This window comes from Lissotriton helveticus, chromosome 5_1 (assembly GCF_964261635.1).
Source record: "Lissotriton helveticus chromosome 5_1, aLisHel1.1, whole genome shotgun sequence".
Taxonomy (NCBI): domain Eukaryota; kingdom Metazoa; phylum Chordata; class Amphibia; order Caudata; family Salamandridae; genus Lissotriton; species Lissotriton helveticus.
Window position 1 is genome coordinate 1,831,595,539 of NC_136065.1, and position 22,165 is coordinate 1,831,617,703.

The 22,165-nt window shown below is 46.2% G+C and overlaps 1 protein-coding gene across 1 annotated transcript in view; it reads left to right on the forward strand.

Annotated features, from left to right (window-relative positions):
- LOC144755872 (all-trans-retinol 13,14-reductase-like) overlaps window positions 1-22,165 on the forward strand; it is a 587,155-nt gene that overhangs the window by 127,550 nt on the left and 437,440 nt on the right. Inside the window, exon 4 of the mRNA XM_078645238.1 lies at window positions 8,641-8,836. Coding sequence (XP_078501364.1) covers window positions 8,641-8,836 — 196 coding nt within the window. The remainder of the gene's footprint in view (window positions 1-8,640; window positions 8,837-22,165) is intronic.

Below are 22,165 nucleotides of genomic sequence, written 5' to 3' on the forward strand. Positions count from 1 at the left end.
TTCCATTTCTGACTCCACCAGGCGCAACTCCCCATCTACATACCTTGAAAATATATATATGTATCGTCGAGGCATATATATGTAGGGTTGTATACAGTACATAATTTGTAAATAAAAAAATAAGCACCAGGACCCTCGTCACCCTTCCTGGTGCTGCCAATGGCAGTAGCAACACAATTACTAATCATCACACTCCTACAAGTGTGACAATTCTGCCTATTCCAGGCTCCCACAGCTATAAAAACGACTTGGGCGGCAGTTAATAAGCATTTTTTATGTATATTGAATTAGTAAACAACTGTTGTTGTTCTCATCTCTAAATTAAGCAAACAGCGCCACCATGTGGCAGACTGTTACAAGCCCCAGTGTTAACAAATAAGTGCTGGTGCCGAGCACCAGATACCACCGGCTCAAAGTAAGCCCTGGTTGTATATAGTAAAACTTTGCTTACCTATAGAAACTTACCTTCAAAATATTTTTCTCCTCGATATTGTTGACACAATATTTTTTCCCACAGTATTTTTGTTTCTGATATTCTGTCTAAATACCAGTTAGGAACCTTGGAAAAGGTCTATAGAAACCTGAGGGGTGTAGTCTGGTCCAGGAGCTTTGCTTCTCTCCAGTTTCTACTCTGCCCCTGTCATGTATGTTACAATTACTACCACTCTTCCCTATCCTTTGTCAAAAAGCTTAGGATTGCATTGTTATTGAAGAAAGGTTCTGGCGTGATGCTCTCATTTCTTACTCTTCAATGTTACAAACATGTAGTTTCACTTCTACCTCCATATTGGTTTCTATCAGTAAAATTTCTGCTCCATCATTTTCCCTACTTATAGTTCCATGTTTTCCGTAACATCAACATTCCATTACATTTTGTTCTTTAAGGTTGAGAAAGGTGATAGCACTCTCCACCTCTAAACACAAATAGTTGTTGAGTGTAATTACCTTGCAGGTGTCTTCTCATCCTTGTAGCACTTACAGTTGAACTAAATCATTACACGCCCCACCACATCCCCTAAATTACCATTTAGTGACCTTTATTGGCTAATGCCCGCTACTCCATCTTCTAATTGTCTGATTCAAACCACTTTAATCTATAGCATAAAACATTGTTGGTACCACTCATTCTTTGTTTCACTTCTTTTGCCAGGTCCCCTGCACACTCTCCCTTGGCACATTACTGCTATTCTCTTTTCAACTCTTCATTTAAACTCTGGGCCTGATTTAGATCTTGGAGGAGGAGATTGTAACGGAAATCCCATCTGCCGTATTATGATCCCATGATATCCTATGGAGAACATAATACGGCGGACGTGATATCGTTCACGTTTGTGACGGAGTATTGCAACCGCCGAAATCTAAATAAGGCACTCTGTCACAAGGTACTGCAATCAAAACTACTGGGACAGACAACCAAAGAGATGAAGTCAATCAATCAATCAATCAATCAGAGTACTTGTAAAGTGCCCTACTCACCCGTGAGGGTCTCAAGGCACTGAGGGGAGGGGGGTGCCACTACTGCTCGAAGAGCCAGGTCTTGAGGAGTCTTCTGAAGGCGAGTAGGTCTTGGGTCTGCCGTAGGTGGGCGGGGAGGGTGTTCCAGGTCTTGGCTGCGAGGTAGGAGAAGGATCTGCCGCCGGAGGTCATTCCTTGGATGCGGGGGACAGCGGCGAGGGCGAGGCTTTGCGGAGCAGAGCTGGCGGGTGGGAGTGTAGAAGCTGAGTCTGCTGTTCAGGTAGGTTGGTCCGGTGTTATGGAGGGCTTTGTGTGCGTGGGTGAGGAGCTTGAAGGTGATCCTCTTGTTGACGGGGAGCCAGTGTAGGTCTCTCAGGTGGGGGGTGATGTGGCTGCGGCGGGGGACGTTGAGGATCAGTCGGGCGGAGGCGTTTTGGATGCGTTGTAGTCGTCGTAGGTGTTTGGCTGGGATTCCTGCGTAGAGTGCGTTGCCGTAGTCCAGTCTGCTGCTGACGAGGGCCTGTGGCACCGTTCTTCTTGTTTCGGTCGGGATCCACTTGTAGATACTGTGCAGCATGCGGAGGGTGTTGTAGCAGGAGGAAGAGACGGCGTTGACCTGTTTGGACATGGAGAGGGAGGAGTCGAGGATGAATCCTAGGTTGCGTGCATGGTCGGTGGGTGTCGGTGCTGGTCTCAGTGTGGTCGGCCACCAGGAGTCATCCCAGGCTGAGGGGGTGGGTCCGAGGATGAGGACCTCCGTCTTGTCCGAGTTCAGTTTCAGATGGCTGCTTCTCATCCAGTCGGCGACAGCCTTCATTCCCTCGTGGAGGTTGGTTTTGGCGATGTGCGGGTCCTTGGTGAGGGAGAGGATGAGCTGGGTGTCGTCGGCATTGGAGATGATGTTAAGGTCGTGGTGGTGGGCCACTTGTGCGAGGGGGGCCATGTAGATGTTGAACAGCGTCGGGCTGAGGGATGAGCCCTGGGGGACGCCGGAGATGATGTTGGTGGCTTCGGATCGGAAGGGTGGGAGTCGGACGCTCTGGCTTCTGCCGGAGAGGAAGGACGTGGTCCAGTCGAGGGGCTTCTCTTGGATTTCAGCTTCTTGGAGGCGTGTCTTTAGGGTGCGATGGCAGACCGTGTCGAAGGCGGCTGATAGGTCCAGGAGGATGAGAGCTGATGTTTCGCTGTTGTCTAGTTGGTGCCTGATGTTGTCAGTGGCGGCGATGAGGGCTGTCTCGGTGGTGTGGTTTCATCTGAATCCGGACTGGGACGGGTCCAAGATGTGGTTGTTTTCGAGGTGGCGGGCCAATTGAATGTTGACTATTTTCTCGATGACCTTCGCCGGGAACAGGAGCCGGGGGATGGGCCGGAAGTTCTTGAGGTCCTTGGGGTCTGCCTTGGGCTTCTTGAGTAGGGCGTTGATTTCGGTGTGCTTCCACCTTTCCGGGAATGTCCCTGTTTCGAAGGAGATGTTGGTGACCTTCCGTAGTTGGGGTGCGATGGCTGAGTCTGCTTTGTTGAATACGTGGTGTGGGCACGGGTCTGACAGAGATCCTAAGTGGATGGAGTTCATGACCTTGCGTGTCTCGTCGTCGTTGATGTTGGACCAGGAGGTCAGGCGGTTGGTGCTGGTGGTGTTCGCAGGGGAGGTGGAGTCTGGTTTAGTCAGGGCGGTCGTGGTGTTGAAGCTGTCGTGGATGTCAGCGATCTTGCAGTGGAAGAAGGTGGCCAGTGAGTCGCACAGTTCTTGTGAGGGCGGGATGTCGTTGGCGTTGGCGAGTTCCTTTATGATGCTGACGAGCTCTTCACTGTCGTGTGCGTTGTTATCCAGGCGGTCTTTGAAGGAGGATCTCTTGGCTAGTCTGATGAGGTGATGATGTCTGCGGGTGGCGTCCTTGTGGGCTACGTGGCTGTCCGGTGTGTGTTCGTAGAGCCATTTCTTCTCGAGTTTCCGGCATGCACTTTTTGGAGGTCTGGAGCTCGAATGAACCAGGTGGCTCTCTTGCTGGCGTGGTTGTTGGAGGGTTTCTTTAGCGGGGTGAGGGTGTTGGCGCAGTCGTCAATCCACTGTCTGAGGTTGCAGGCTGCGGCATCTGGGTTGATGGGGTCGGTGAGTGAGTTCTGGGTGAGGGTGGTGATCAGCTGGTCTTCGGTGACTTTGCTCCAGCAGCGGCGAGGCAGCTGTTGGGTGCGATATTGCGTGGTTGGTTTTTTGAAGGTGAAATGGCTGCAGCGGTGGTCGGTCCAGTGGATTTCGGTGGTGTGGTTGAAGGCGACGTCGGTACTTGTGGAGAAGATGGGGTCAGCGTGTGGCCGGCGGCGTGGGTGGGTGCGGGACGAGTTGTCTGAGGCCGAGGTTGGCGAGGTTGTCGATCAGGGTGGCGGAGTTGGTGTCGTTGCTGTTCTCGAGGTGGAAGTTCAGGTCCCCGAGGAGGATGTAGTCCGTGGAGGCAAGTGCGTGAGTGCTGGCGAGGTGGGCGATGGAGTCGCTGAACTGAGCCCGGGGTCCGGGGGGTCTGTAGACAAGTGTTCCTCTGAGGGTGGTGTTGGGGTCGGTGTGGATCCGGAAGTGCAGGTGTTCGGTGGTGTTGAGGGTGTCGTCTGCGTGGGTGGCGATCTTGAGGGTGGACTTGTGGACGATGGCTATTCCTCCTCCGATTCCGTTGGCGCGATCCCTGCGGGTGATCTTGTGGACGTCCGGGATGGCTATGGCGATGTCGGGCGCCGAGGAGTCATTCCACCAGGTCTCAGTCAGGAAGGCCACGTCTGGGGCGGAGGTGTTGAGCAGATCCCAGAGCTCAACGGCGTGTTTGCATGCGGAGCGGGTGTTGAGGAGCAAGCAACGGAGGTGGTTGGGTCCAGTCCTTGGATGTTTGGTGGCTCTGTTGCAGGTGAAGCTGCAGGTGCGGCAGGAGAAGGGTCCGTGGGTCAGTTTCGGGGCGGCTTGCAAGCAGGTGTGGTTTCGGCCGGCGTTGAGTGCGTGGAGGGTGCGGGCATCGTAGCGGAGTCTGGTGTCATGGCGTTCGCGGGGTCCAGGGGTTCTGGCACTGGGCGCGGTCCAGGCGCGGACGGGCGCAGATGGGCTTGCCATAAGCGCCTTCGGCGCGCCAGCGGCGCGGCCGCCCAGCGTCCCGCATATATGGGGAGGTGGGAGGGAGGAGCAGCTGGGAGGCGGGAGGCGGAAGCAGCGAGTGGGCAGGGGCAGGGCACAAGAGGGGAAAAAGGGTGGTACAGAAGGCAAAAGGGCAGAGAGGGGGGAAAGAACGAGTGGCACAGGGCACAAAAAAGGGGCACACAGGCAAAAGAGGCACAAAAGGGGGGGAAACGAGTGGCATAGAGCACGAAAACGGGGCACACAGGCAAAAGGGGCACAAGGGAGGGGAACGAGTGGCACAGAGCACACAAACGGGGTACACAGGCAAAAGGGGCACAAACGGCGGGAAAACGAGTGGCACAGAGCACAAAAACGAGGCACACAGGCAAAAGGGGCACAAGGGGGGAAAAAACGAGTGGCACAGAGCACAAAATGTGCTCTGTGGGGTCACAGAGAGGGGGGGCAGTGGCACAGCAGCCAAGGACAATTACCAGCGAGTCGGCGGCGGCAGCAGGGGCACACAGTCGGAGCTGCGTGGAGGGGGAGCGACCTACCAGGAGGGTCAGGGGTCGCTCTGACAGTGACACAGTGACAGTTTATGCAAAAAGATGTCTGTGTTTTTTCGGGTAAAGACACAAGTAAGTACTCCAGTGCTAGAAAGGTCTAAGATCTAGTTTCCATCCCCTGTGCTGTTAGTGATTCACATAAAGGGATTCTTTGTTCTCTCTGTCACACCACATGCTACTTTCGAAGCAGGTACATGAAAGGATAGGAACTTCCTAGAGTGAATGTGCAAGAAAACTAGTAAACCCATGCATAAAAATTGAATTACTCCTACAGCTTTGGAGTAGCCATGTTGCATTGCTTTCATTCTGCCACTGTTCGTGAGGGAGGTCTTGAAAGAACAGAAGTGAGGAGCCTTTCCAACTAACTGCGCCAGTCTTGTCTGTGGTCATCAATACTTGTAGTCTAGCCTTAGAATCCTAATGTATAAGAAGGCTTCTGTGTGGACGTGTCTTAGACGGTTACAAATGTTCAGTTATGTGAATCCAATCAATGTACACTAAAAAACTGAGAGTTGCAAACAGAAGTCCAGACATTTTCAGAGATGCCAAAGAGTCTGATACTTTCCCTATGTAACTGATTCATCATCTACTCCTCCTTAGGTTTTTTTGCTGACGTTCACATCTGCAGAATATGGCTGTGTCTTCTATTTCTACTGCATCATTCGTCCATGTTTCTATTGTTATAATGAAACCATCTACTTTATGCTGATATGTTGATACTGGAGTTGTGCCTTTTCAAACATTATCTATGTTTGATGTGTCACTTTAATCATTCTTTGCTGGGCCATTGAAGATATTATCTCTGCTCCAATGGGGGTTGATTGCAAAAGTTGGAAGGAGATCATTTTGCATGTATCTGAGGAACCAAACTGAAGGCTAAAATGCACGTGTTGGGCTGGGCTTGTGCTACAAACATCTGATGAGACCGGGACCTTAACAGTTTTGTTGCTCTCCCTCATATTTTGCACTCTGATGTAATGTGATCAGTGCAATTTTCAGACCTTTCTAATTCCCACCACCTAGACAGATGCAACTAGACTTGCATGTTGTGTAAGGCAAGACTTCAGCAAGGGATAATTGTACAACATGATGCAGCAGTAGACTGTGCAGGCAGAGGGCTGGCCCTTCTGCCTTCTCTATTGCATCTCGCTTCTTAAATCCCAGAAATTGAAAAGAATCAGTTGCAGCAGAGAACTACACCTGATTGCCAACTTGAAACAGTCTTTGAATATTTTGCGTGATAGCTGCATTGGCACCTAGGGGCCAAATGTTTAAAATATTAGTCACCATCACAAAGCCTGAGCTGCGCAAAGGGGCGGATTCTGCAAGGGTTGAAAAACAAAAATCATTGCCTCTAAATGGCATTGTGTGGCTCTAATGTCTTTGGGCCTGATTACGAATTGAGGACTCGTGGTGGCATTCCCTGGGGCACCAGACTGGAGGTCCACCTGCCGTATTACGAATAACTCGGTGGGACGGCCACAGGATTGACACAACCCCAAAGATCCTGTGGCAGTGGTGAAGCAGTCAGAGACCCTAATAATACTGGTGGTGCTGCTGCAGCACCAAGCATATTAGGAGTTTCCACACTGCCGCTGTTTTCATGGCAGTGAGGTTGCCATGAAAACTGCGGTGGTGAGGAAACAGAGGGGTCTCTACAGGCCCCTTGTTGCCTCAGGGCCATGGGGTGCCTGCAGGGAGGCACATATTGTGCCCCCCTCTATGCCGTCATGCCCTTTCCTGCACGGCATGGACTTCACAGTCCATGCCGTGCAGAAGTAGGCTTTGGCGTGCCCACTGTAGTGCCTTTTTAATAGACACCTCTGTGGGAACGCAAAGGACCACAAGATTACTCTCTTAATCTGGTCGGTGGCCGGAGGTCGAGTTTGGAGGTCTTGGAGTGGGGCACAGGCGAGGCGCCTGCTCCAAAATGGCAATTCCTTGTGAATTTCAAGGAGGAGGGGGCAGCAAAGAGGCATTCTCACCTTCCATGCGATTCTCAAGGGGGGTTTATTAATGGTTTATGAAAGCTAATGCATTCCTAAAGTGACGAAAGGTTATTAAATGTCCGTTACTCCATAAATATTTGCAGAGTGAAATGTTTCCATTATGGAGAATTAATTGTGCCGGTGAAAGACAGCTTTGGGTATCGGGGCTAGAGACATCATTCCCATGGAGTGATTCATGCTCCCTTGATGTCTGCTTCACAATGTGCCATTTTCCTGCATTGCAACACTGACCTTTTAAGGGGTAGGAATCCCAACACTGACACTGTGCAGATACAGCAATGGAGTTACTTGTCCCTTGCAGGTCTCCATCTATGAATTTACAACTGGTTGCAGGGATTCATAGAAGGAGACAAGGTTATTGCACATCTTGCAACCAGACTCTTGCACTGTCAGATTGATGCATCCAGCGTGGTGCAATAATTTATCTTAATCACATCGCAGATGCTGTGCAAACACGTCAAAGCATTTCACTGCGACCTGGCCATTGCTACATTTGGCTTCACAAGTTTTTACATAACACTCAAATGATGTATCAAAGCAAGGTGTACTATTATTCAAGTGATTACTATATTGACAGCAGAAAAACATTTGACATGTGATCACTTGATATTCTATTTGCACCAATACATCAGCAATAGGAACATTAACCCACTGAGGTAACATTTGAGGTTATTATAAGTGTAAAGGTTAGTCCTTTATGCATGTTGGCAAAAGCAGTAAGTACTTGATCTATCAAAACTCATGTGCACATGATTCCTCTCTTATTATACTGCAGTGAGCTGGAATCAAGCCCCATGTATAGAGCTCAGTCATTGCTCTATAGGCCTGATTTAGAGTTAGGCAGGTGGGGTACTCCTTCACATATGTGACAGATATCCTGTCTGCCGTATTACAAATGCCATTGGATATATTGCACTTGTAATACGATGGACAGGATATTTGTCACATTTGAGAAGAAATAATCAGTCCACTGAACTCTAATCAGGCCTAAAGTCTGGGGGCCATATTATCAAGAAAGGGCGATACATTATTGCCGCTTTTATCGGCAGGAAACTGCCGCTAAAGCGGCGATAATGGGCTTGATAACATGCCCTTGTGAATTCCCATAGAAGCCCAGGTTAACACCAGAACCTGGGCTGCTATGGGAATTCACAAGGACATATTATCAAGCCCATTTAGTTTCCTGCCGATAAAAGCGGCGATAATGTATCGCCCTTTCTTGATAATATGGCCCTGGGCTCGTTAACCTACCGAGTAGTATATTCCAGCCAGCATTTTAATAAATTCGCTATATATGCATTAGAAGAAAATTACATAGAATGGGTTTTTTACATGTTATTTAAATACATTTTTGGTGATTCTAAAAACCTGGCTTGATTTTACCATTTGTTGGGTCGACGAATGTGGTCCTACTTTCTGTAGACCTGGTCTGTTCCATTTTATTTAGAATAACATAAGCAAGAAGGCTCCAGCCCAAGAGGTGCTCATCTTTGGATAATATGCTTTGATTTCACAGATCACTGCTACCCAGGTTAAGCTGTTCGCAATGATGAAGATTATCCCGCTCTGGCTCTCCCTGGCCATGATCCGCTCGGGTCTCGTCCATTGGATCTCACCCATATTTAGGCTGGCAGAATCCAACCACACTGATGTCTTGAACCGGCTCACCAGCAACAAAGACCTACAAACAGTCCTCAGCTATATCTTCTATGGTGAGAGGACACTATGTACCTTTGCATTATCCTTGCTAGATCCTTCACTGTACTTTGGTGAACTCCGTTCCCATTACAAGTTGTAGGACTTTCTATAATAGAATAATCTCTACTATAAAATATTTATTATGCAGATCTTCTTATAGTGGAGCAATAGCCATTTTGAGATACCCTTGCTGCAGCCCCACTACTGACTGGATATAAATTATTCCCGAATAGTCACTGCATAGAGGCTTTTGATATAGCAGTCTACAGCGATTTTTCTTATAGGACACACTCAGTACAAAACATTCCTCCAATAAGTAATTTCCAAAAACAATAGCCTCAGTTTAAAAATGTCAAACCTGAGAACTGGCTACTGGTGTCTCAAGCTGCACATCTCCAAAAGAGTTATCACCCCTCTCCAATATCCCATTCCATTCTCATCACCAAAATGTAGGCAGGGAGCAAACAACACATATCAGTGGAAACGCAATTTATTTGCAAGCCCTTCAGAGGAGTTGCCATGCAAAGAAATCCCAGAAACAAACAGCCTTGTCGGTTGAAGAAAAACACTAAACGATCCTATGTAAATCTATAGAAATAGTAAATGAGTACCTAAATGCTTGACAGCATGAGACTACATATCAGGGGAGTCTGGTCTGACACAGAGCAGGACAGTACATACATTACAACTCACAGCTAAGGATATCGCTTACAGTGCCTGGCTCCAGCTCCAGCTCCCATGCCTTTCCTTTACATATGCCCTTACTCAATGAGAATGGCTGTACCCATTGCTCCATATAAATTTCCTTATTTCGATTGCCTGCATGAACTTATTGATGTGAGATCGCCTATATTTTCAATTCTGCAGCACACATAGAAAGAGGAAAATGCCTCCTATGAATGTTTTTGTGCAGGAAGGTGTCCCTTCCAGCACAAAACAAAATCATGTCAACAATACAGACACCCTTGCAGCATGGTGCAAGGGTGCCTGTTTTGGTACTCGGCTGCAGTTTGTGCACCAGCAGAAAGGACAGGAATGCTCCGTATCTTGCAGATACGATTCATTCCTGCCCTTTACTTTTGCCGTAGAGCAGCGCAGCTAGAAGGCTTGTGGTACTGCCCTACGCCAAAATATTGTAATTATGCCCCCCTGTGTGTGCATATAGTTCAAGGTTTGGAACATGACACAACAAGCTTCCCCATAGCCCAGCCTTGATAACAAGTTGAAGTTTACAATGGGGATTTTCTGATTAGGAGATGGGCAGGTCCTGCATGAGGTCAGTGTTGATAGGAGCTGCTGCTAACAGCAGCATGTTTCTAAGCCACTATGTACGGCTGTAGACCAGAAGTATGCCTAGGTCTTGTGCTTTGACACAGGGAAGAGACACTTTTCATGAAAATGATACGTTATTGTCTTGTCAGCGATTTTCAGACAGTTGCATGGCATTCACTGGTTGACTTCGTGTGACTTTAGCACCAACAGGATTTTCTCATTTTTAAGAGGAAGAGTGTCAGTCCACTTTAGGCCAGTTGAAGCACAAACTTTAGCCAGCTCATTTTTTAGAGTGCCAATTATTCGTTACATTAAACCTGATGTTTGTGGTCGATAACTGCAATGAAATCGCTGATTGGTCTCGAAAGCTGTACAAATAATCTGCAACACCTCATTCTTGAAGTGTGCACTACCATCAGTCTCAATAGAAGTTGGGAGGCCAAATTGAGAAAGCAACTCCCTTAACTATCTGCTCTCCTTGTGGAAAATGCTTTCACCCATTTAGAGAGCAAGCAGGCAATTAGAATGTGGCATCTCAATAAAGTCTGCCTGTAAACTTGTAAAAGGGCCTTCTTCTTTGTCAATGTGATTCAGGATTGTAACGGTTTTCTTACCCTGGTTATTTAAATGACATATTACGGCTACATACATCTTCAGCATACATCTTCAGCAACATGTAAAAATCCTTTATTTTCACAATATTTAAGAGGTTAATCTCTTCCTGCGTGTGTCTGAAAATGCCAATACCTACTCATAGGTTTTAACACAGAATCAGGCGAAACATATTTCTGCTCCAAAAATACGTATAAATCCTGAAAAATAGTTTGTGCATCCCAATTTCTTACATTTTCTTTTCTCCTCATCCTGCAGATACCTCAATTTACTCAAGTATGTTTGCACTGAATCTATAGCAAAATAATTCACATTATTGAAACTTGAAATCAATTGGAAATTCATCATTTACTTGAACAACTGACTCTTCCGTTAGGGCACAGTACCTTGGCATCTGATCTGCATATCTATTTCCCAATGTGACCACATCTTTGCCATCCTTATGGGCTGTGCACTTTACAACAGCTATCTCCTTTGGTATCTGCCTTGCCCCAAACAAACCCAATATATATATTCTGTTTTGATTGGAGCTCCTGAGGATGTCATAAATCGCCTTTCTGACCATAGCTGTCAATAATCACAAACAATATCCAAACCATACTGGATATCAGTGTAAATCGTCACATTCAGATAAGCAGCAAGCTCTCGTTAAGACCCTGATTTCTGCCACTTGCGCTGATGTAACCTTCAGTAAGGGGGATGCTTCTAGTGTCTCTGAAATAGTCCATACTGGATAGGTAGGTTGCAGTCCTTCACACTAGTCTCTTAAGCAAGAACCATCAACCAATAATGTTAGATAAGCCATTTACAATGGAACATCGTTTATGTTTGGTCTTGGTTTATGCATAATTCAGTCACCTTCAAACAATTATGATCCAATTTGTCGTCTTTTTCATCCTCCCTGTACTCACAATTCTTGGCTGAAATTGGAAGCAGTGTTGCTTGATTTAGCACATTATTTTTTCGAATGGAAATATTCTCTACTGCAAGTATCGTCTGCTCATAACGGGTCAATTTACTGTTTGTTTTATCCTGAGACCTTGTCCTTGTTAAAAGGATCTCCACTGAATGTGGGACATATACAAATAAAGTATGGTCCACCACAATTCTCTCACTTTTTTCAATTGCCAAACAACAGCTTCAGACAATTTCAGACAACCTGGAAGACTTACTGCTAAAAGATCCAATAGAGCAGAAAGATATGCCAATGGACATATTAGTACTCCATGCTTCTGAGTGAGATTTGAAAGTGCACATTTATCTTTTTCATGACAAAATAGGAAAAGCATCCTATTGTAATCAGGCATCTCAAGTGCGGGCACATGACACAAACTGTCTTTAAATGCATCAATCTTTACAAAAAATACAAGGGAACCCAAAGGCAATATTGTAGGGACCTTGGGTGAGTTGATTGTTACTAAAGACAGTGGCCCCTAGACAAAATCAGGTAGAGAACAACTTATCAACATAGGCTAAATAGACAATATGTTCTTTGTCCAGCCGGACAGAGTTTATTTGAAAATGGGCTTTGTAAAAGGAATTAGTGACAAATACAAGTAGGACGCAACCTGCAACCAACACATAAACAACAAAGAATTTGGAAGGAGGGGCGGGGGGGTTTCAGGCAAGGGAGAAGACGTCTGTGTTAAGTATAGTTAGACAGACTTGATTTTCATAGTAGTACCATTGTACATTTTATCCACAGCATTTAGTAACATATGGTACAGTTAGTGTCGACGATGTTTTGATCACTAAGGTGAAATACATGGGATCATCTTCAGGACAGTGAAATTAGACATGCCTGCGTGCAAAAAATAATTATTCTGTTTGTCTAACCTTAGTATATTTAAGGCAATAATACAAGTAAAGGAGGAATATTGCAAGTGAATGAGGAAAATGGGGGTAAAGGGAAATAAAAAGGCACGTTAGAGCATTGTAAGGGCAGACCATACATTTGAGAGAGTTATGTTGCATGTGCAGGCAGCGGGAAAATTGTCAGTGAAAGATGAAAAAACTCGTTATTTTACATGTGACGATCAATGAGGGAATTGTACCGCCATGTGAAGAAGGAAGTTTGCTGTGAAGGCAACACGTTTGCCATTAAATAACGATCAATGCGTCATCAAGCCACGGGGAAGAATAAGTGATCGGAGGGGAAGGTGAGGACCTATGACGTGATGTGTAAAAGGGTAAACAACTGAGATGAAAAAGGCATTAAAAACGAATAATGCGTCAGCATGTCGCGGGGAAGTGAGAACCTGTGGCGTGGTGTGTAATTGGGTAAAACAACCGCGATGAAAAAATAAAGTAATTAACAGGGGGGGGGGTCCTGGGTTTTAACAAGTTTCCTTAGGTGGCGAGCAGGCACCCGACGGAGTGAATCCTGCAAGTGATTAATAGAATGTTAAAAACCATTGTCGGAGGGTGTCTGCGGTGAGATCGGCATAGTGGGTGGCAAGTCTTACTCGGTATGTGGCCTGTTTGGGGAGAACCAGAAGCGGCTGGGGTTGAAATCTTCAGACAGAAATTGGGGCGATAGGAACGGACTGGATAGAGAGGCCGTCGCAGATAGCGATCATGGCGAGGGACCTGTGGAGTGAGAGTCAGATTAACCACAGAGTTTGGGGGAAATAGAACGGAAGTGCCCGCGGCTCCGGCAGTCATGCACTTACCGAGGATAATACTCGAATGAAGTCCTTGTTGTGCAGCTCTGGCAGGGCAGTCACGGTGCGGTGAAGGTGAAGGGCGGAAGCTACTATAACCCGCGATGGGGTCATGTGATACAAGTCACGTGAAATGGAGGCATATAGAAAGAGAGGAGGGCACGATAGAAAGAGAGAATTCAGGGGCCATCTTGGAAGAGGTCACGTGATATGGAGGCATATAGAAAGAGAGGAGTGCACGATAGAAAGAGAGAATTCGGGGGCCATCTTGGAAGAGTGTGTGTTATAAGAACGAGGCCATTGATAATAATTACAGACAGAAGATAAATACGGTTGTTATATGTACAAAAGTGTGATTTTTTGAGAAAACAATTGTGGTATATACATAGTATGATTTATAACTCCAGTACTGATATATACGTTCTGATCAAGAGGGCAACAAAGGTCCCCATAAAAGTCAATTTTGTCAAGAGTTACAGTAATGAGGTCCAATTCTCGAGGCGGTTCAGACCGCTATGAATACTGTTGGTTCTGAGTATCCATTGTAATTCCTCCTTGTTCAGCAATTGAGAAATGTCGGCTCCCTTTGGTGGCGGTTTAATTGCCGGCTGATTGTCCATGTGAAATACAGTTCATTGTGCCCGAAGGCCAGAAAATTGTCCACTAATGGGGCGTTGGGAGTTTTGCAGCGGATCCTGCTGCTATGTTGTCCGATCCGGAGTCTGGTCTTCTGTGTTGTCTGTCCAACATATATTTTCATGCAAGGAAAAAAATGGCATAAATAACATTTGCAGAGTTATAATTAGTGAAATGTCTCCTTTCAAGCTTTGTGTGTGTCACCACTTTTTCGCCTGCATCCAATGCTATACGCAAAAGTGTCCTGAAGCATTGGAAAATCTTGAATGCAAGTGTACTAAACATTGAACGCCCTATGTTTGCCTTCAAGAGAGCTACAAAAATTCAAGACCATCTAGTAAGGGCAGCCCTCCCACCGGCTGTCTCTAGGGGCACCCTTAACGAACTATGGGGTCTCCCTACCCTCACCGGCCATCCTTAATGAGACATGCGACACCACCGTAGAAGGCAAAGAATTCACCAATGACAAAATAAAGTTTGAAAGGAGACATTTCACTAATTGTAACTCTGCAAATGTTATTTATGCCATTTTTTGTCCTTGCATGAAAATATATGTTGGACAGACAACACAGAAGACCAGACTCCGGATCGGACAACATAGCAGCAGGATCCACTGCAAAACTCCCAACGCCCCATTAGTGGGCAATTTTCTGGCCTTCGGGCACAATGAACTGTATTTCACATGGACAATCAGCCCCGCAATTAAACCGCCACCAAAGGGAGCCGACATTTCTCAATTGCTGAACAAGGAGGAATTACAATGGATACTCAGAACCAACAGTATTCATAGCGGTCTGAACCGCCTCGAGAATTGGACCTCATTACTGTAACTCTTGACAAAATTTACTTTTATGGGGACCTTTGTTGCCCTCTTAAATCAGAATGTATATATCAATACTGGAGTTAAAAATCATACTATGTATATACCACAATTGTTTTCTCAAAAAATCACACTTTTGTACATATAACAACCCTATTTATCTTCTGTCTGTAATTATTATCAATGGCCTCGTTCTTCTAACTCACACTCTTCCAAGATGGCCCCCGACTTCTCTCTTTCTATTGTGCACTCCTCTCTTTCTATATGCCTCCATTTCACGTGACCTCTTCCAAGATGGCCCCTGAATTCTCTCTTTCTATCGTGCCCTCCTCTCTTTCTATATGCCTCCATTTCACGTGACTTGTATCACATGACCCCATCGCGGGTCATAGTAGCTTCCGCCCTTCACCTTCACCGCACCTTGACTGCCCTGCCAGAGCCGCACAACAAGGACTTCATTCTAGTATTATCCTCGGTAAGTGCATGACTGCCGGAGCCGCAGGCACTTCCATTCTATTTCCCCCAAACTCTGTGGTTAATCTGACTCTCACTCCACAGGTCCCTCGCCATGATCGCTATCTGCGACGGCCTCTCTATCCAGTCCGTTCCTATCGCCCGAATTTCTGTCTGAAGATTTCAACCCCAGCGGCTTCTGGTTCTCCCCAAACAGGCCACATACCGAGTAAGACTTGCCACCCACTATGCCGATTTCACCGCAGACACCCTCCGACAATGGTTTTTAACATTCTATTAATCACTTGCAGGATTCACTCCGGTGGGTCCCTGCTCGCCACCTAAGGAAACTTGTTAAAACGCAGGCCCCCCCCCCCCCCTGGTAATTACCTTACATTTTCATCGCGGTTGTTTTACCCAATTACACACCACGCCACAGGTTCTCACTTCCCCGCGACATGCTGACGCATTATTCGTTTTTTAATGCCTTTTTCATCGCAGTTGTTTACCCTTTTACACATCACGTCACAGGTCCTCACCTTCCTCCCCGATCACTTATTCTTCCCCGTGGCATGATGACGCATTGATCGTTATTTAATGGCAAACTTGTTGCCTTCATAGCAAATTTCCTTCTTCACATGGCGGTACAATTCCCTCATTGATCGTCACATTTAAAATAACGAGTTTTTTCATCTTTCACTGACAATTTTCCCGCTGCCTGAACATGCAACATAACTCTCTCAAATGTATGGTCTGCCCTTACAATGCTCTAACGTGCCTTTTTATTTCCTTTTACCCCCATTTTCCTCCTTCACTTGCAGTATTCTTCCTTTACTTGTATTATTGCCTTAAATATACTAAGGTTAGACAAACAGAATAATTATTTTTTGCACGCAGGCATGTCTAATTTCACTTTCCTGAAGATGATCCCATATATTTCACCCTAGGGATCGAAACATCGTCGACACTAACTGTACCATATGTTACTAAATGCTGTGGATAAAATGTACAATGGTACTAATATGAAAATCAAGTCTGTCTAACTATACTTAACACAGACGTCTTCTCCCTTGCCTGAAACCCCCCTCCCCCTCCTTCCAAATTCTTTGTTGTTTATGTGTTGGTCGCAGGTTGCTTCCTACTTGTATTTGTCACTATTTCCTTTTAGAAAGCCTATTTTCAAATAAACTCTGTCCGGCTGGACAAAGAACATAATGTCTATTTAGCATATGTTGATAAGTTGTTCTCTACCTGATATTGTCCAGGGACCACTGTCTTTAGTAACAATTTAAATGCATCAAGGGACCCATCATCAAATGGTACCGTGTTCTGTACATTATTACACATCAACCTTACTAAAGATTAGTAATCAGGGAAAGTTTCTAAATCCACTGTAGACATTAACCAAGAAACATACAAACCTCACTCTGGGTGATTGGCTGATTCAATTTCAAAATTGCAGAAATGTATCCTTTAGTGATTTTCCATACACCCTTTTCAACATGGTGCCCAAAATAAATGACTTCTCTTTTGCAGTACTGCATTTTAGTCAGGGACGCTTTCGGCCCATTTTCAGCTAAATCGTTTAACAATGCCATCAAATCCAGTTTACAGTCCTCTTTTGTTTTGGATGTGATCAGTTATCAATGTATTGCACTAGGGCTGAGTTACATTACACGCCAATTTTAAATTCTCTAAATCTTTCTTACGTATTTGCTAGAAGAGGGCGTGGCCAAGCCGAGCAGCGAGATGGCCGCACTTTCAGTCTGCTCCGCCGGCCGAGCCTCGTAATCCAACATAATCTGGCTCAGGACACCAGAAAGCTGGCAATGCTGGATGCTCCCCACCTGCCCAGAGTGTGAGTTCACTTTAGTTGTCGTTTGGATTTAGCATGCGGGGCGGGCGTGGCCGCGGAGAGAAGACACCGCGCGGTGCCTGCTGCGGCCTGCGCACGATACCCGATCAGAAGCCGGGGTCTGCGTAAAGAAGAAGGCCGTCGGCCTGAATAACCCTCCTCCCATCCGTATATGCTGAGGACCCGGAGTCCCGGAGGGGGCCAAATGGAGGTCTACTGCATTTGCTCCCGGTGGGAAGCTGGGCGTCCTGATATCGAGGGTGAAACGGGACCTCTAGGTTGGTGCCGCAGAGACGACAACATTGCGGAGGTGAGTGGCGCTGCGGCCAGGCGGGCCCCGTGTAATTGACCAGCGTCTGCACCGTGTGAGTGTGGCTGAAATAAGCGCCAATTTGTGTGCTGCATGGTCCCTGCAGCAGTGTGTACTGTGGGCCCAGAATGAGTGCATGAGGAGATCCAGTGGTGCATACCAAGCACACGAGATCCTTGTGTGACCTCTGCTGGCTAAACCCCAATCTGGATCGGAAGCCGAGGGGCAAATCTGTGCTGGGGGAGAGGGAAGAGCTGGTCTGCTGGCACCACGTATTGACCACGGGGGCCCTGTGGAATCAGAATTTTCTGGCCCTGTGCACGCTGGGACTAAGTAGGCAGCGATGCACAGACTGAGCCTGCACAACGTGAGCTGGGAAGCGGCGCCATACTAGCTGACGGAACTATACCCACCCAGCAGCGAGGAGGTAATTGCATGGTAATTGGATATACAGGAGGAAGACCGGAGGTGGGTTAATTGCTTGCTTGCCCACCCCCCACCTCAATGCAGGCACTAAACTAGGTTCCACGGAACAGACAGGAGATGGATAGAAGAAGGCAAGGGAACGCTGTGAGCAACATCATGGACCTCGTAGGTCGCACACATGGAGGGGCCCGCTGTGAGGTTCAGAAGAGGATCAGAGGGTCGAGCGAAGTCCCCCCACCACCTCATCAATCAGCCATAACAGTCATGGGGAAAGCAGACGCAAAACAACCTAGGCTGACGTTCGACAAAAGGTCCACCAAACAACTGGAGGGAGGGCTCACTGCCCCAGAGAAAGCTGGTTATACCGCAATGGGTGCTGCTCACGTGTCAAAAAGCACGAAAACCGAACAGACACATTTGAAACCAGAGTATCTGACACTGATGATCTGCAGACAGCAACTCAATAAAAATTGCTACAGATGGACTCAGTACTAAACCTCATCAAAGCCAAAAACGAAGATTTGGAAGCCAGATCACGGCGAAACAACGTGCTATTTACTGGTATTCCAGAATCCACAGACATTCAGAACATGGAAAAATTTGTAGCAACCATGTTAAAAGAACTATTCGGAGATGAAGTCTATAACATGTTCCTCATAGAACGAGAGTACTGCTCCCTTGGCCCCAGGCGGCTGCCAGGTGCACAGCAGCGCCCTATTCTTGCCCAGGTTTTAGACCACAGAGATTGTGATAAAATCCTGAGACTCGCCAGGGAGCAGGGACATGTACAGTACCAAGGGAGCGCCATATTTTTGTATCCTGATTTTACTCAACAGGTTCATGCGGCCCGCAGAGAGTTCCTCCCGGCAAAGAAGCTACTACAGCAGTCAGGAATGAAGTATACTCTGATCTACCCTGCCAAGCTGAAAGTGCACGGGAATGGTAAACCACAATATTCACAGATGCGAAAGCCGCATGCAACTGTGCAAAACAAGAAGCCAAAGCACGTAAATCACAGAAACAATCAGGAGAAGTCTCGTCGGAAGAACGCCTAAGCGACGACTAATGACTCCTGGTAAAAGAACTGATTCCACGGGACTAAGCAGATAAGTTTCAAATGTAACAATAGTACTCAAAGCACCACTGGACATCCACAGCTAATTAAGGGAGGCACACGGACCCCCTGTATGTCAGTAGATAAATCTACAAAAGAATGGGGTGGGGGAGCACGAGCATTGCCTATTGATTTTTGAAACATAAGGCTGAATACAGCATGCAACGTAGTGTTTTCAACAGGCACGGCCACCCTGCAGTACGTAGCAGGGGAATTAGCCGGTGACACCACGTTCCCCGAGGGGATAATTCCCAATTACCCAAGGTTACCTAGGATTTCAATAGTTTAGGGTTGGTATTTGGGATGTGTACACAACCTGATTGGGTAGTTTGGTGTGGGTGGAAGGTGGGTTGGGGTTGTTAAATGTTGTAGTTTAATACCGCTAAATGTAAAGCTCGTGACGTTGTTGCACTACAAGCACCAAACTGGTTCCAGACCGCACTGCAGTATCCTCATTAAATACACACAGACCACGATCCTGGGCGAATTTCACCACTCAGACAGGAAACCACGAGTCACGCCGTGCAACCTGGCACCACTTCTACACCGAACACATGTAAATAAAATGTCCTTGTTGAAATGTATTATTTGGAATGTACATGGACTAAATGACCACAGAAAGACACGATTAGTAGACTCATATCTCAGTAGTCACGGGCGACATCTGCCTTCTGCAAGAAACACACTTGAAGGATTCACCGAGGTCCAACCTGAAATCCAATTGATAGGGGGAGGTATTTACTTCCAGCTACTCAAACTAATCTCGCGGGATGGCAATTCTGATAAGGAGGGGTATTCCATGGAAAGCACATCAGGCCATTACAGACCCAGAAGGGTGCTACATATTGCTGCAGGGCAAACTATATAATCAGCAGGTCATTATTGCTAACACATATGATCCCAACACTGACAGTCCTGAATTTTTTAACCAAGTATGGCATGGGATTCAATCAATGGGTAATGCAGTGATACTGTGGGGGGGGGCGATTTTAAATTAGTATTATCGACATAAGAAGACAGTTGGCACATCTTGCACACACCATCCACATGCAGCTGCTGCACTCTGCCATATAATAGAAGACTACCACTTAACAGACTCTTGGCAGGCACTGCACCCAACCGTCCGAGAAGGGTACCTGTATAACCCAGCAACATAGCGCATGGTCCAGACTGGACTTTTGGTTAACCTCCAAAGACTTGCATTCATGGGTTACAGATGTCTCACATTACCCGCGGACCCTCTCAGATCACGCTCCCGTACTGATTCAACTCCGAGTCTCGAAGCCCTACATCCAACTATTTACCCGGCGCCTTCTACCAGATGCACTTTTTGACTCGGTGTTTCAGGAAGAGATCCACAACAAAACAGAAGAATACTTTGAACATAATGTGGGAATGGTAGACTATGTGGGCACAACCTATGGAAACTAGCTGCAATGGCTATTAGCATCAGCTGAAGCCTTTTTGTTTTGTGGCAGCCATTTTAGTTAGCCATGTGCTTTCTCCCTCTTCACTATTGCCTGCCCTTGTATTCTGCTTGTGTCATCTATTTTAGTTAACTCGTTCAGCACTGAGCCAGAGCCTTGCACATGCTCAGAAAGACCTGTAGGTGCCAATACCCCTGTCCTAGTATGTAACTGTCAGGCTATTCTTATTGATGTAAGCAGTTTAGTCTCTCCTCCCACTCTGATGACTCAGCGATTCTTATGTGTCCTTATATGTATTTGAGTGCACACTTGTACTGCCTCTTTTTGAGTCTTCATGCTAACTCAGCAATAAACTGGCCATAAAAGGCCCCTGTTTTCTGTACTCCTTAGACTGCCTCCTACAGTAGCCTAAGGGTACTGTATGACGCAGTCTCCCTCATGTGAGGTTAATAAATACTTCTTTTGATATTACAGCTTCCGTGCCAATCTCTACTTATTGGTCTGCGAACTAGTGCGCATAGATGAGGTCTACTTCTACAAATTGGCACCCAACCCGTGGGGCTCATCGGCGACTCGGATTCCCAACGGAGTGGTCTTGATGGAGGATTGGAATCTCGCTACGGAAGATCACTGCCTGAGGAGACCCGTGTCTTGGCAGCCAAGGTGCCTTTCCACTTTTCTTGATTTGACCCTCCATGTGGTGCCAGTCCTCAACTGAGATTCCTTCTGGTGTTCGCTGTGCAGAGACCATTTGGTTGATTCAGAACTTGGCAGTGGGAGGCAGGAGAGTTGTGCTTGGTAAGGTCGTCGACATTTGTTTGCTTGTTTGGCCAAAAATGTGATTTAAGTGATTTGTCTGAGTATATGTAAATCTCAATTTGTGTAGGCAGGTAATGAGGAGATTTTTCTCTAAACTGTGAAAACTTGTACAGCACACTTTGAGCTAAGTGCCACTTTATATATAATATTGTATATGCTACAATATTCTTGGCATGCCTGTTTCAAGCGCACTTCGTAGAATGTGCTGCTTTCTTGGAGGTACCAATGTGAATCTTGAACTAACTCAGCCGGTTTCCCCCAGAGGGGATACATAAATAGGTTTAGGTATATTAAAAAAGGTATTTCTTCCATGATGACTAAGTACACCATGGAACTAAATATATACATAAAAAGGATCCGGATTTCTGCACTTAGTAACATTCATAAGTGGTGATATGCAGAGCACGTTTGAGTGTTCTGCCAGCCAAACTGGTAATTTGGTATATTTGGCTTCTTGAAAATGAAACAGTCTTTGGGCTGTTTTGGTGCAGACTTTTGGACTCCTTTTGAGAGCTCTTTTTGTAAATATGACTTACAATTGGTATTTACAAATAGTTTGGTTTGAGTACAGTCTGTGGGCTGTCTCTTGTTTTTGTCCTAAGTGTTGATTTGTGGGTTAATTTGTTGTGTGTGGTTGTGGACTGACATGCTTGAAAGTACTTGTTTCAGTAAGTAGACTATGTTTTCTGTGTAAGAATGGCTAGCCTTAAGTGCACTGTGTTGTGTGTTATGAGTGTCTGACCCCTTTCTTGAAAATATCTGGAATGAGCTCAATTTGTTTTTTTGTCATCATTCTGTTATGCAAATGTCATTGCAAGAATTACATTTTAAAATTCCAGAAATTAATTATGTAACATATGCTAAATAGCTGCACACTACCATTAAAAGTGTAAAAGTAAGAAACTATAGATGTGTGCAAATTGCCACAATGGTAAA